The 15,119-nt window shown below is 48.9% G+C and overlaps 1 protein-coding gene across 1 annotated transcript in view; it reads right to left on the reverse strand.

Annotated features, from left to right (window-relative positions):
- Nucleotides 1-15,119, reverse strand: part of BP5553_03037 (uncharacterized protein) — a gene marked incomplete at both ends in the record, with an annotated part of 40,808 nt that overhangs the window by 4,955 nt on the left and 20,734 nt on the right. Inside the window, one exon of the mRNA XM_032011660.1 lies at nucleotides 1-15,119. This exon is cut by the window's right edge and continues 20,734 nt beyond it. Within this exon, the coding sequence (XP_031871353.1) occupies nucleotides 1-15,119 (15,119 nt within the window).

A 15,119-nucleotide genomic window follows, 5' to 3' on the forward strand; every position in this document is an offset into this window, starting at 1 on the left:
TTCTGTAGGATCTTGGCCTTCCATCTCATGGAAGGCAATTTCGGATTTACTAGCATGACGCTCTTCCCCAGAAGTGCTTTGGAAAGAAATGGCAGTATTGAACAAAGCCTTGCCGAAAAGACCTAAATTATTATGAATCTTCGCCAAAGAAACATGTTGATGCTGCACGCTGTTTATAAAGTCGGCTTGCACTTGTTCCACAAGGCTGACTAGAGCAGTGTCGGCCGACATGTCTACCCTGCACACCATCATGTTAATAAATGGTCCGACGGCATCTTGGATCCCGTCGACTTCTGCGTCTCTTCCAGCGGATAGGAATCCAAAGCAAACATCGTCAGAGCCGGTGTAGCAGCGCAGAACCAATCCCCAGACAGCGAGAAAAATGCTGTTCATAGTTAAGCCATGCGATTTTGAGAAGCTTCGGAATTTATCAAGAGACCCGACGTCCAAGGTAATCTCCTTTTCTTCCTCCTTATCAGTAGAAATACCATCGATAACTGGGAATGAACAAGTTGTCACACCTGCGAGGTAATGCTTCCAGTAGGTTATGCTCTCGTTGATTGGAAGTTTCTGAATAAAGGCGATATAGTTGCGGTAGAGAGGAGCTGGACTGACCCAAGATAACCCTCCATAGGCTGCAGTGAAATCACGGAACAAGATCGTGTTTGAAGCAGCATCGGTGAGGGCGTGACTGATGATGAGCTTGCAGTACATTCTGCCAGAGGATGTTTCGCAAAGGACGAGCTTATGAAGGGGGACGTTATCGTTAACACTCAGTCCAGATACCTTCTCGAGCAGTGCTAGCGCAACTGAATCTTCGCACTTGATTTGAATGATGTTTGCAATCACATCCTTGAGCATGACCTGGTCGAACAGCCCATCGCGAGCTTTTGTCTTGACGAAAACTGTTCGGAGCATTGAGTGACGATCCACTACCTTCTGCCAGGCGGACATGAGACGTGTTATTGAAGGCGACTGGTTTTTCCTAGTAGACCGAATCTCGGCAACATTATGAATTTCATATGTCCCTGGAAGTCTTTGCTGGCTGATGAGAATGCCTTCCTGCATGGGTGAGCATGGATAAACTTCTTCAACTTTGTCGAAGGAAGAAATGCCAGCGTTAACTAAGGAATCTCTCATTTTGTCTAGTCCGGCGTAGGTCATGGATATGAGCGGAAAATCAGTAAGGGTGGGCTCGGGTGCCCTTGATTCCATACACATTGTAGCATTATGTAGTGCGAGTTCAAATGCATCCATCCAGTCTCGCACCCTGGATCTCATACCCATATGGCGGTTGTAGGTAAACGAAAACTCGGCAACCGCTCCAACGATTGCGACTGAAATATCAAAGAGTGCAAAACGTTGCATATCTTTGCCTAGAGAAGGTGTTGGTAGGGTTTCCATGCGCAGAAGTGCATCTTGACGCTCAAGCTGTTGGTATTGTCCTTGATAGTTGAAGATGATCTCCATAGGCCAATGGTTCTTGAATTCTTCGATGCCGTCGGGATTGAGGTAGCGAGAGGTAAAGTACGGCCATCCGTTATTGGGTATTTGACGACGAGTATCTTTAACACGACGGATGACGTCGTACAGGCTGTCTGTGGTTCTGACAGGAACTGTGGTGGGTGAGATTGTAGTGAACCACCCAACAGTGGAAGAAAGGTCAATGTCAGCATTCCAGGGCTCGCGTCCATGACTCTCGCTGTATATTGGAGGAACTTGTCGATCAGGAAATGTCCGGCCGAATGAGAATAGGAGAGTAGCCAAGAAGATGTCAACGGGCTCAGTGCCTAAGACTCTGTTACTCTTTCCAAGGAGAGCAGAGGTAGTTTCAGGGTCAAGCGTGAAGCTCCTATGGAAGACATCATTGAGCGTGTTCGGCTGGTTGGTCATTCTCCAGTATTGGAAATCGGCCGCTGGTATTTGAGAAGATTCCGGTAGAACGTTCTGTGGAGCAAGATACTCAATCGCATACTCTGCTTGTAGCTTAGACCATGCCTGAAAGGGGAACGGAGAATGAGCTTCAAGTGCTTTTCCTTCGAGTATCATTTCGAGATCAGACAACATGATGCGCCAGGACACAAGATCAATAGCCAAATGATGAGCTGCAAAGAAGACGACTTGGCCGCTATCCTCAACGTTGAATAGGTCAACAGTCATTATCGGACCCGATTCGACATTGATCAGTTGCTGGCTTTCAGCTGCGAGGTTGGTAGACTGTGCTAGGTCGCTAATGTTGTGAACTTGGTAGCGGAAAGACTCGGTGACGTTGGAAGAAATGATCTGCTGCCATTCGCCCGTCTCAGCTAAAGAGAATTTGCTGCGTAGCATCGAGTGGCGTTGCACGATCGTCTCAAGGGCTTTTTTGAATTCTTGCGAACAAACTGGTCGCATGACTCGGAGAGCAAGTGCTTGATGAAAGGCAGTGCTGGCTTGAGGAGCGATGCCGAAGTAGAACTGCTGAATAGGCGTAAGAGCAAAAGGTGTGTCAACAGGATCGGATACAGAAAGTTTGGTAGTGCCTAGGGCTGAGGTTGATTGAGCCAGCTGTGGGATACTCTGAGCCTGCAAGATGTCACGTACGGTGACCCTGCCAACGTTCTCTGATCGGAAAAGGCTAACCAGTTGCATTGCTGTAATCGAGTCACCGCCGAGGCTTAGGAAGGAGTGGCCCATCGTAACGAGATGCGGAGGCAGGTTGAGTACACGGCTCCACAGTTGTTGAATATTGGCCTCTCTGTCGTTTGATGCGACGTCAGTGATATTTTGGTCGGTGGATGTGGTAACAGATTGATAAGTTTCTTCATCCATCTGCTCAACCCATTGCTTCACAATCTTGCGGTCGAGTTTTCCAGACACACTCAAAGGAAGTCTTCCAACTACCACCCAAGTAGTCGGCACCATATAGCTTGGAAGCTTTGTGTTGATAGTATGTGTGATATCTGACACCCAAGAAGCTGCTACATCACGCTCCTCGCCATTCAAAAGCTGAAGTGCTGCATCATTCTCGATGGTCTGTCTCTCGAGGACGACGGACAAAACAGCCACCAGCCTTGATTCACAGTATCCGGAGCAAGGTGCCACGACTGCTGCTTGTTGGACATTCGGATGGGCGTAGATGTGGTGCTCGATTTCGCCAAGTTCAATGCGTTGACCACGAAGCTTGACCTGAGTGTCTCTGCGACCAAGGAATTCTAGAGTTCCATCGTGGTTATACCGGCCCAAGTCTCCTGATCGATAGAATCGACGTGTTCCATTCGATGTGAAGAAAGCTTTGTCCCGAACCCAGCGAGGCATTTCAATGAAGGCCGCCTTAGTCTTCTCTGGTTCATTGAGATAGCAGCGGGATAAAATTGGTCCTTCAATTAGGATTTCGCCAACACACCCCACAGGGGACAATTGTTGCGGATCGGTAGGGTCGGTGAGCCACATCTTTGCTCCTACACCATGGCCAATATTATTGGAAGATGTTGTAGACGTGAGACCAGCAAGTGCAGTCGACCAAATAGAGGTTTCAGCTGGGCCGTAAATATTAATCAAGTGGACCTTGTCAGCCCAAACACGAATGTTTTCAGGTCTAACGGCTTCACCTCCTAAAGCCAAGGTCTTCAAAGTCGGGACTTGATCAGGGTGCAGAAAACTGGCAACAGTTGGAGTAAGGTACGCCCAATTTACATCCATGATTTGTACAGCTTCGGCGAGGTTTTCCATCCTGTCTTGCTCTGATGGCACACAAATAGTGCCGCCAGCCATGAGCGTAGTAAATATTTCACCGATGCTCACGTCAAATGTGTAAGCCGAAAATTGGAGTACACGGGATTGATTGTTGATTCCAAGCACTGCTCCATGAGATTTGGCACTCGAGCAGAGGGCGCGATGCTCCAGCATGATTCCTTTTGGCTTTCCAGTGCTGCCAGATGTGAATACAATGAATGCTGGACTGCTGGGCTGCGCCAATGAGCTTTCAGGGGTGTTGTCTCCCGCTGGAAGTGGAATATCGTCCATGGAATCTTGGTCGACAACTACAACTTGAGCCATGCCTTGAAAAATCCTAGCATGAGCTGTCCCAGAAAGGACAACCCGAGCGGCTGTTTCTTTGAGGATGTCTTGAAGTCGATCAATTGGGTGAGCTGGATTGAGAGCCACACACGCTCCACCAGCTTTGAGAGTTGCAAGCATAGCTACGATCGCCCAAGTCGACTTATCAAAGCAGAATGGCACTAGAACATCAGGCCCGACGCCGTGACTAGTGAGGTGGGATGCGAGACGCTCGGATAAACAGTCAAGCTCAGAATATGTAAGGTTGATATCCCATCCATGAACAGCGAGTGCAGATGGTCTTTGAGCAACCTGTTGCGAGACTAGGTCGTGTATGCAGGCATTGACTGTCTCATGCTCTTTATTCCATTGAAGAATCTTGGCCTTATCCGCTGAGCTAACTATGTCAATCTGCGACAAAGCTGTGTCGGGCCGGTAGGAAAGGGTTTCCATCAATTGGCAGATAACTTGCTCAAATTGACCCAAAATTGACTCCATCTGGCTCGGGTGGATTGAATTAGCGTCATATTGAGCATCGATTTCGATTGAGCCATCGTCCAGGTTGCACTCCAGGACAAGTGGATAAGCGTGAAAGTCCTTTTGGGCATGGCTAACCGCTTCTAGGGACAGATAGCTCTGTGCTGTGGCGGTCGAGAATGTTTCCTCTGCAGTCGAACGTGGTTGAATAACAAGGAGATTTCGAGAATCGCAAGCGGCCATTGGACCGCTACCTAATTGCCTAATGTTCTGGAGGCCGGTATGCTCGAAAGGCATTATATCCGCTGATTGAAGCTGCATATCCTCTAGGAATTTCTGGGTTGATTGGTTGTAGTTCACTGGGACGTGAATTGGGACCGTAGTAATCATGGGGCCTACGATCTTGCTGATTCCTTTAATAGAGGCATTTCGACCAGCTAGTGTGAGCGCGAAAGTAGCGCTCTCTGTGCCGGAGTATTTTGAAAGGATTAATGCCCACGATGCCTTGATCAAATTAGACCTAGTAATATTGGTATGTCCAATATTTATTGGGAGTTTGACTTTCCTAGCCATGGACTGGCGATTCTGTTGAGCGCTGGTGGACTGTAGAGGGAACACTGCCGGTGATGCATCTTTTAACTGAGATTTCCAGAACTCATCGCGGGCATCGGTGTTAGTTTGAGTTAGATACTTGATGAAGCTGTTAAAGGGTAGCTTCTCTTCAGCTGCGTCTTTGCCTTCATATGCATTAGCGACCCTCTCGAGAATCATCGACAAGCTGCTCCCGTCGTATTGGGCATGATGGATGGTCCAAACGAAATAGCGAGTGTCGTGCTGATGGATAATGGCGTAACGAGCGAGGCGACTGCCGAAGCTGACGGGACTTTGTCGGTCGGTTTCTAGGTACTCGTCTAAAGAGGTTGCACTCTGCCATTCGATTCTGTCATTAGTTACCACTTGCATAGAGCGAAGGGCAGGTAGGTAGACGACCCGAGTACGGAGGATGTCGACAGTCTTCATAGCCGTAGCCCAAGCGTTGCGGAAGCGTTGCTCGTCAATATTTGATGGTAGCTTGAAAACGTTTTGCGCCATGTAAGTTCCCGGCTCTTTGACCGACAAAGCAAGAAGGCCTTCTTGGAGTGCAGTGCAGGGATACATATCTATCACAGAAGAAAAGCTGAGATCACACTGTGACGCGGCCTGCTCGATTTGCTCTTGCAAGTTGTGAATACCTTGAAGAAGACTGAAAGGTTGTAAGACCTCGGGGCTGTCATCTTCGCCATTGCTGCTTTCAAGCACTGTTGCCATTTGGCTGAGAACTGGATGACTGAAAATCTCGGGAACCGTAATTGCAAAACCCTGGCCGCGAGCTGCTACTACGAGTCTCATGGCTCCAACGGAGTCCCCGCCGAGCTGGAAGAAGTTGTTATTGGCCCCGATTAAATCTTCAGGGAGACCCAACACTTGCACCCATAGAGACTGCAGGTCCTTTTCCATAGGGGTAGAAACTGGCTTGTATTGCCTAGCACCCAGTGCAAAACTAGACAACGTCTCTTGCGACAGCTCAGCTACTAGGCGCCTCAACTCCTTTCGATCCGTTTTCCCGGAAACCGTCTGCGGTAGTCTAGTCATCGGAACGTACATTGAAGGAATCATGTAAGAAGGTAGAATTCCATTAAGGGCAGCCTTGGCCTGAAGGAGTGACTGATGCATAGCCTTCGGAATAGCGAACGCGACTGGATTTTCAGCATCGTTGGTTCCATTGGAGAGTAAGACCCTGGGGCCCGAGAAGAAGGCCGCAAGCAGCTCTGCTCCCACTGAGCGGTGTGAGGACTTGCACATTTCGACAGCAACTTCATTGAGACCAAGTTTCTGTAGTTCTTGTTTGAGATAGTGCTCGATTTCACTTAGCTCGATTCTTTGGCCGAATAACTTGACCTGGGTATCTTTGCGTCCTACAAAGTCCAACGTGCCATTATTATTATAACGGACGAGATCTCCAGTCTTGTAGAATCGACGAGTTCTGCACTTATGCTTAATCCAGGCTGGATCTTCAATAAAGGCGGCGGCGGTTTTTGCCGGATCATTAAGGTATCCTCGCGCAAGGATGGGTCCCTCAATGAGTAGTTCACCGGTGGACCCTATTGGAGCGAGGATATTGTGGTTTGAGGGATCAACAACCCAGGAGAACGAGCCTATACCTCTGCCAATCGTGGCCGCGGAGGTTGAAGTTTTAAGACTTGGCAAAGCTGTTGACCAAATAGTAGTCTCTGCTGGCCCATAAATATTGATAAGAAACACTTGATCGGCCCAAAGTGTAAGGGTATCCTGTTTGACAGCTTCGCCGCCTATTGAAAGGGTCCTTAGAGTCGGTGTCTCCGAAGGATGTAACAAGGCTGCTACGGTTGGTGTGAGGTATGCCCAGTTGACCTGCATAGCGTTGATTGATGCGGCAAGGTCTAGTCTTTGTGCCTCAGACGGAACGCAGACGCAGCCTCCGAACATGAGCGTCGTGAAGATCTCGCCGATAGAGACGTCAAAGGTGTAGGCAGCGAATTGAAGGACACGAGAAGTTGGCCGTACCCTCATTATTGCCCCATGCTCGCGAGCGCTGGTACATAAAGATCTATGCTCAAGCACGATACCTTTAGGTGTGCCTGTGGAGCCTGATGTGAACACCACGAATGCAGCATTTCCAGGATGTATAGTTGGGCAAGGCGACACCGGAACATCAGGAAGGTCTTGTAGCAGTGTTGCATTCACAGCGACGACGCAGTTTACAGCACCCTTAAATCTCTCTTCATACTCCGGTGCCGTGACTATAACCTTGGATTTGGTGTTATCGAGAATAACCTGATGTCTGGTGATTGGATGCGCAGGATTAAGAGGAACGCATGCTCCACCTGCCTTCAGGATGGCGAGCATAGCAACAACTGTCCAGGCAGATTTGTCGAAACACACGGGAACTAATACTTCTTGGCCAACTCCTTTGGCGGATAGATGATGGGCAAGACGGGACGCGAGCAAGTCAAGTTCACGATAAGTTAATTTGGCATCCCAAGCATCAACTGCTACTGCGGAAGGGCGCACTAGAGCCTGCTCCTCGACGATATTCTGCACGCAGGATTCATCTGATTCAGGCTCATCATGGTTCCAAATCATGATCTGCTGCTTGTCTTGTAGGCAGATCATATCGAGTTCCCCTAGAGTATAACCTTGAGAGGCGGAATGCAGCTGCTTGATGATATGCTCGAGTTGATAGGCGACTCGTTGGACTTGGCGTGTTGGAATAACATTCACATCGTAATGCGCTTCCATAATTATTCGATCTTCGCTCAAGTTGCACTCAAGAACTAACGGATATGTGTGGAAGTCTTCTTGCCCAATGCTGATGTGCTCGAAGAGTGAGGCGGCAGGAATCTCATCTGATTCTGCAGACAGCTTGGGTTGAATCACTAAGAGATTCTGGAAGTTGCAAGCCAGCTGGGTATCAGCGTTCAACTTGCGAATATTTTGCAATCCCGAGTGCTCAAATGGGATCATGTCTGCGGCCTGGTCTTGCAGTCCATTTAGGAGATCCTCTACGCTTAGAGTGCGGTCGAGGCGCACTCTAACCGGGACTGTGGTGATAGTAGGACCAATGATGCGTTCCATATCAGGCACAGGAGCATTTCGACCAGCCAAGGTGGCCCCAAATACAATGTCTTCGCTTCCAGTGTACTGCGAAATTACCATCGCCCATGCAGCGCGGATAATGGCGGACTTAGTAAAAGCAGTGTTTGGGTTTTGAGTAAAGCTCATACTGTGAACTAGACTCTTCTCAACTCTCGATTTCTTCTGGGTGGCCGGTATCTGTGCCGCTGGGAAATTCGATACGTTACATCCAGAAAGCTGATCTGTCCAGTAATCGTCACGAGTAGTTTCATTGCCGCTAATAAGATAGGAAACAAAGCCAGTAAAAGGTGGAGTAGGAATGATCTTCTCGCCATTAAAGGACTGTTGGACGAGGCTGAGGACCATGGGAACGCTCCCACCATCGTAAATAGCGTGGTGTGCTGTCCACACAAAGAAGGTTTCGTCGCCTTCGGTGATCAAAGCATAGCGGGACAGTTGGCTGCCGTAAGTTAGAGAGTCGTTCCGAGAATCAGACAGGTATGTGGCTAGAGACGCTGATTCCTGCCAAACGGGTTTATCATCCACAACAACTTGGAGAGAGCCCAGTTCTTGATTATGAATATACACGATTCTTGTACGGAGAATATCTGTACATCTCACCATTTCCGCCCATGCCTCGCGGAATCGGGTAATGTCTTCCGATGATCTCAAGGAGAGTCGGAAGGCATGTTGAGCAACATATGCCCCAGATTGGCGGGTTGACAAAGCTAACATGCCCTCTTGTAGAGCCGTACATGGGTATATATCTTGGATTTCAGCTTTATCAATGGAGCACTGACTAGCGACAGCGTCCAGGAGTTGGTCGAGCTCACCATCGCCCTTCAGCAGTGAGAAAGGTGTGTACTCTCCATCCGCATATTGAACATCTTCAATATGGTCAATTGCGTAAGCGAGGTCGGCAAGCTTAGGACGTTGGAATATGTGACCGACAGTCAGCGTGATTGACTGAGCTCGAGCTGCTGCGACTAATCTCATAGCTGAAATCGAATCACCTCCTAGGCGGAAGAAATTGTCATTAGCCGCAATGGTGCTGCTTGGGACGTTTAACACCTCGGCCCAAAGAGATTGTATGGAAACCTCCATGTCCGAGGAGACCTCTCGTTTAGCTCCGTCAGACAGTCGGTATTGGGCCACCTGAATGGCTGACATTTCTTCCAGGAAGATTTGAAGCATGTGACGATCTCGTTTCCCGTTGTGCGTTAATGGTAGCCTTGTGAGTGGGATGTAGACGGCTGGGACCATGTAAGAAGGTAAGGTATCCGTCAGGAACTCTTCTAGTTTTAACAAGCTCGTCTTGAGACTGGCAGATATCGGCGCCAGAAACTCCTTAGAATTGCTTTTGACTAGACCTGTAATGAACGCAGCAAGATATGCGGCCTCTGGTTTGTCGTCTGGCTTAATCAGCTCGACCACGGTGTCTTTGGCACCAACTGATCTCAATTGAGCCATGATTTGAAACTCTATTTCTCCCAATTCCACCCGTTGGCCGCGTAGCTTGATCTGTGAGTCCTTTCGTCCGAGAATACTCAGTGTGCCATCTTCATTGAATCTGGCTAAGTCACCAGTTTTATAGAGCTTGCATCCAACAGCACCCCTGAAGTTCTTGAGCCAAGGTGGATCGATGATGAAAGCTGCATCGGTTTTTTCTTTGTCGTGGAGGTACTCTCTGGCTACGATGCGGCCTTCGATCAAGAGTTCACCCACACAACCGACTGGTGTAAGTTTCTCATGGTCATCAGGCTCAACGACCCAGAAACTGCCACCAATCGCGGTTCCAACGTTAGAAGGCTCGCTCTTGCCTAAAACTGCTGGAGTGCTACCTGCGCAATAAATCGAAGTTTCAGCAGGACCATAGCAGATGATGAGCTCTACATCATTAGCCCAAGTGCCAATATTCTCCATAGTAGAAGGTTCTCCCCCAAGGACTAAAGTCTTCAAACACGGGACTTCTGCTGGACGTAGAAGTCGTGCCACAGTAGGTGTTAGGAATGTCCAGTTGACATTCATGTCGTTCATTGCACCTGCTAGATTGTTGGCCCTTGCGGCATCGGATGGAACACATATCGTTGCTCCTCTCATGAGTGAGGTGCACATATCTGCAACACTAACGTCGAAGGTATGGGCGGCAAATTGAAACAATCTTGTCCCAGGGCCAATATGCCAGCAGGATCCATGGGCCTCGGAGCTTGTACACAAGGCGCCATGTTCAATGACTATTCCTTTGGGCGTACCAGTACTGCCGGAGGTGAATAGGACGAAAGCTGGGTTGCTGGAGGTAGCACGCATAGGCACTCGTGCGACGGGAGGAGCTGAACGGTTGAAAGTGCGAGCATCAACAGATACAACGGAATCAACAAGCCCTTCAAAGAGATGGCAGTGCTTAGGGCTAGCAACAACGACTCGAGCTCGTGTGCGCGCAACAACATCCTCAGTGCGTTTTTTTGGGTGGGCTGGGTCCAAACCAACACAGGCGCCTCCAGCTTTCATAATAGCCATGAGTGCGACCGAGGTCCAAGCGGATTTGTCGAAGCAGTGGGGAACGAGGGCCTCTGGACCAACCCCTGCGGCAACCAAACGATGAGCAAGCTGCTCGGAGAATTCGTCGACTTCTCTGTAGCTGAGTGTTGCATCCCATGCACAGATAGCTTCAGCATCAGGGGTCTTTGCGGCTTGCTGTTTGAAAACCTCGTGGACGCATGTGTCCATGATCTCAGTTTGAACAGCCTCATTCCAAGCCAACAGGTCGGTAGTATCCTCGACAGAAAACATGTGGATAGAATTAAGGGTACGTTGAGTAGATGAGCCGAGGTAGAGCTCTTTAATTACCTGGTTAAAATGAGCACTGAGTCGTTTGATCTTCTCGGCACAGATGGCGTTCTTATCGAAGAACATCTTGACTTCTATACTTCTACTGTCGATCAAGTCGCACTCGACGATGAGTGGATAAGTATGAAAGCTAGATTGAGCTACATTTACCCTTTCTAGGTTCCAGATACCATCTGAGGGTTCATCCTCATTGGATCCAATAGCTGGTTGCACAACAAGCAAGTTGTTAAATTCGAGAGCAGCTTGAACTTCAGCGCCCAGGTGTCGGATATTCTGGAGGCCAGTGTGTTCATGAGGTATCATGTCAGCAGCTTGAATCTGAAGAGCTTCGAGGAAAGAGGCGATAGCATCCCCTTGGTCGTAGGTGATCCTCAAGGGTACGGTGGTAATCGTTGGGCCGACAATGCTATCCATATTAGCGATCGGAGCATTCCTCCCAGCAATTGTAACACCGAATACGGTATCAGTAGTATTCGTGTACCGACCGACAACTATACCCCAGGCAGCTCGGACGAGAGTTGACATCGTAAAGGTTGCACTGCTAAAATGTGTGCTCTGTTGTCCTTGGAGACGAACCATACGGGAGAAAGTCTCTTCATTTCGAACTGAGTTTGGCGAAGGAGTAGGAAATGAGCTGCCAGTTGCGTTGCTCAGCTCTTGACGCCAATACTCGTTGGATCCTTGCTGTTCAATAGATCGGAGATACTTGACAAAGACGTTGAAAGCAGGTGATGCTGTTATAGCTGTGCCATCATAGGCTTGAGCAACCCTCTCCATGATCATCGGCATGCTACCACCATCGTAGATGGCATGATGTGCTGACCAAACGAAATATCGCTCGCTAGTATCTCCGTCATTCACAATAGCAAATCGCACCAACGGGCTTCCATATGTGATGGCTGTTGAAAGGTCCTGGCTTAGATATCCCCCGAGGCTAGTGGAGGTTCGCCATTCAATCGGTTCTTTGACCACAATTTGAAGATGTAAGCCATCAATGTCAACGATCCGGGTTCGAAGGATGTCTGTAGCCTTCATCGCAGTTTCCCATGCCCTTTGGAATTTATCGAGGTCGATATTCGTAGGTAGGCGAAACACGTTTTGAGCCATGTATGCTCCGGTTTGCTTAATTGACAAAGCAAAAAGACCCTCTTGCAGAGCAGTTGACGGGTAGGCATCTTGTAAATGCGTTGGATTAACCTCGCACTTGGTGGCAAGCTCCATGATAATCTCGAACATATTCTTGTCCTCAAAGCCCTCAAGCAAGGAGAAGGGGGCAACTGGCCCTGAGCTTACAAGGTCAGGAGTGGCTGTCTGCTGGGATGTTTGACTTGGTTCCGGCTTTATTTTGGCGGACTCTGCCATCTTCTCCAAGTGAGGGTGACGGAAGACATCACCAACACTAAGCATGACGCCCTGCTTGCGAGCTTCACTAACTAGTTTCATAGCCCCGATAGAATCTCCACCAAGGTGAAGGAAACTATCACCGGCTGCAATAGTCTCGGGAGCTATAGCAAGCACGTCAGCCCATAGCTGCTGAAGCTTCATCTCAACCATCGTAGATGGTTGTCGTCGACCAATTTCGGCGATTTGTGATATCTTGTATTGCTTCAATTGATTAGGGGAGAGAGTTTTCATTTCGTCTCGAATCTTTTGCCTGTCGCATTCACCTCCTCTTTGAATCGGCATGAACTCGAGTGGGACGAAGGTTGTCGGGATCGCAGACTGCGGGAAGTTACAGGAAAGCGAACTGATGACTTGTGAGATCTCCTCTAGCGGGTTGGCTGTGCTAGCCTTGAAAAGATTCTTTGAAAACGTAGGGGCTTCAGACTCAATGTAATAGAAAATAGAAATTGTGCCGTCCACTTCCTCCACAATTGCATCAGTCACCCCTAGCTGAACGAGCTCACGCCTCACATAGTCTTCGACTTCTAGATGAGCGTTGAATAGGGCATCCTTGCACCTGACATACTCGAGAGTCCCATTACCGTTGTACCTCACCAGGTCGCCCGTCTTGAAAAATATTATCCCACTACGGTCCTGATTATCGCTACGGAATCGTGAAGCTATTTGAGTAGCCCATGACGGACTTTCGACGAAAGATACGTTTGTTAAAGCATCTTCCTTCCAGTAGCCTTGAGCGAGGGTGGGTGTTTCAATGACTAGCTCGCCAACGCAGCCGATAGGTACTAGGTGGTTATGGTCGGTATGATCAACAACCCAAGGAATTAGATCGGAGTTGCTACCAATGTGGGTGATGGTTGTATCGGAGGAAATAGGCGTGGACCATCCAAGGCACTCTTGAGGACCATAAGTTCTGGACAAGTTCTCCAGTTGTGCCGACCATTGTTCAATGTTCATTGGAATCGCCATTTCACCAACTAGGCATAAGGTATGTAGGGTTGGAACTTCCGATGGACGTAGACGAGATGAAATGGTGGGAGTAAGATAGGCTCGGGTGATTCTCAAGTCATCTATGACATGAGCAAGCCGGCTGGTCCTATCATCCTCTGTTGAAATGCAGACAGTGCCCCCGAAGACTAAAGTGGTAAAAACTTCGTGGAGGTAGCATGCCGAGGTATTGGGAGCATACTGCAAGACACGCTCACGAGAGGATGGTAAGGCCTTCTCATGAGCCATACTGCTTGAGCATAGCGAGCGATGCGTAAAGACAACGCCCTTCGTATTTTGGGAATTAGTTAGGATAAGGGCAGCGTCAGTTGGTGATACGGTATTATCTATGGCCGCCGTGATATCGGGAAGGGAAGCAAGGAACGACGGGGTGATTGCCAGAGTTTGTACCGAGATGCTCTTCAAGGGCTGATTGAAGCGAGGACAGGTAAGAAGAATAGTAGCATCAGCACGAGAAAGGGTGTCTTGCAACTCTTCGGTGCTAGACATGGGGTTGATTGGCATGCATATAGCACCGGCCTTGAGGACGGCGATTGTGCTTATGATTGCTGAGGCGGATTGTTCATCAAGTATAGGAACATGACTTGATATCTTGACGCCAATAGACACAAGGTGATGGGCCAATTTCTGGGACTGCTGATCTAGCAGTTCATACGTCAAACGAGCGTCCCAAGCTTCGATTGCCACACTATGTGGGACCGAGCGGGCGCGCTCTGTAACCATCGTATGAAGGCAACAATCTTTGGCCTGTGGTGCAACTCCATTCCAGGTTTGGATGAGAGCCATATCATGGGTTGGGCGAAGAACGAGCTCCTTGATGGGCGTATCGAGGTTGGCCTCGTTGCGCAGCTGAGTGATGACTTGCTCAAACAAACTTAGTATACGGTCCATTTGCTCCGGCGAAATAATGTTCGAGTCGTAGAAAGCTTCAAACTCAATTTCCCCTACTCCAAGGTAGCAGCTCAAGGCCAGTGGATAAGTATGGAAGTCGGTTTGGTCTTGCTGGATGCGTTCTAATCCAAGGACATTCATCTCGCCGTCAGTTTCGCGAGCCGTAGGTTGGACAGTGAGTAAGGTATTAAAATCGCATGCCGCCTTCTCATCAGCTCCAAGGCGGCGAATGTGTTGTAGCCCAGTATGTTCGTATGGCATGGCTTCTGCAGACTGGAGTTGTACCCGTTTGAGGAAGTCGAAGCATGTTTCTGATTGGTTGATGTTGATACGAACGGGGGTTGTAGTAATGGTAGGGCCAATGAGTTTGTCCATGCCTCTGATTGGAACATTGCGGCCTGTCAGGACGACGCCAAAGACCACATCTGCTGTCCCGGAGTATCGACCAGCAACTATTGCCCAAGCTGCACGAACAATAGATGACATGGTGATTTCAAAGCCTGCTGCAGGAGCAGTGAGCGGCACCTTACGCATGAGTAGCTGCTCTTCCCTCGGTGCCTCACTGGATTTCTTTGCCACTGGGAAGCTTGCCGTGCTTGCACCTTTGAATTGTTTTCGCCAATAGCTATCCTGTTCGTGCTGATCGACCGATTGCAAGTATTTGATGAATCCATTGAACGGCAAAGGCGGAAGTGTATTATCGTTCATATACGCCTCCATGACGCCTCGGAGTGTGAAATACATACTTGCACCATCGTAGATCGCATGATGTGCAACCCAAACGAAGTAAAGCTCTTCAATAC

Source organism: Venustampulla echinocandica (assembly GCF_003357145.1).
Source record: "Venustampulla echinocandica strain BP 5553 chromosome Unknown scaffold_1, whole genome shotgun sequence".
NCBI lineage: Eukaryota > Fungi > Ascomycota > Leotiomycetes > Helotiales > Pleuroascaceae > Venustampulla > Venustampulla echinocandica.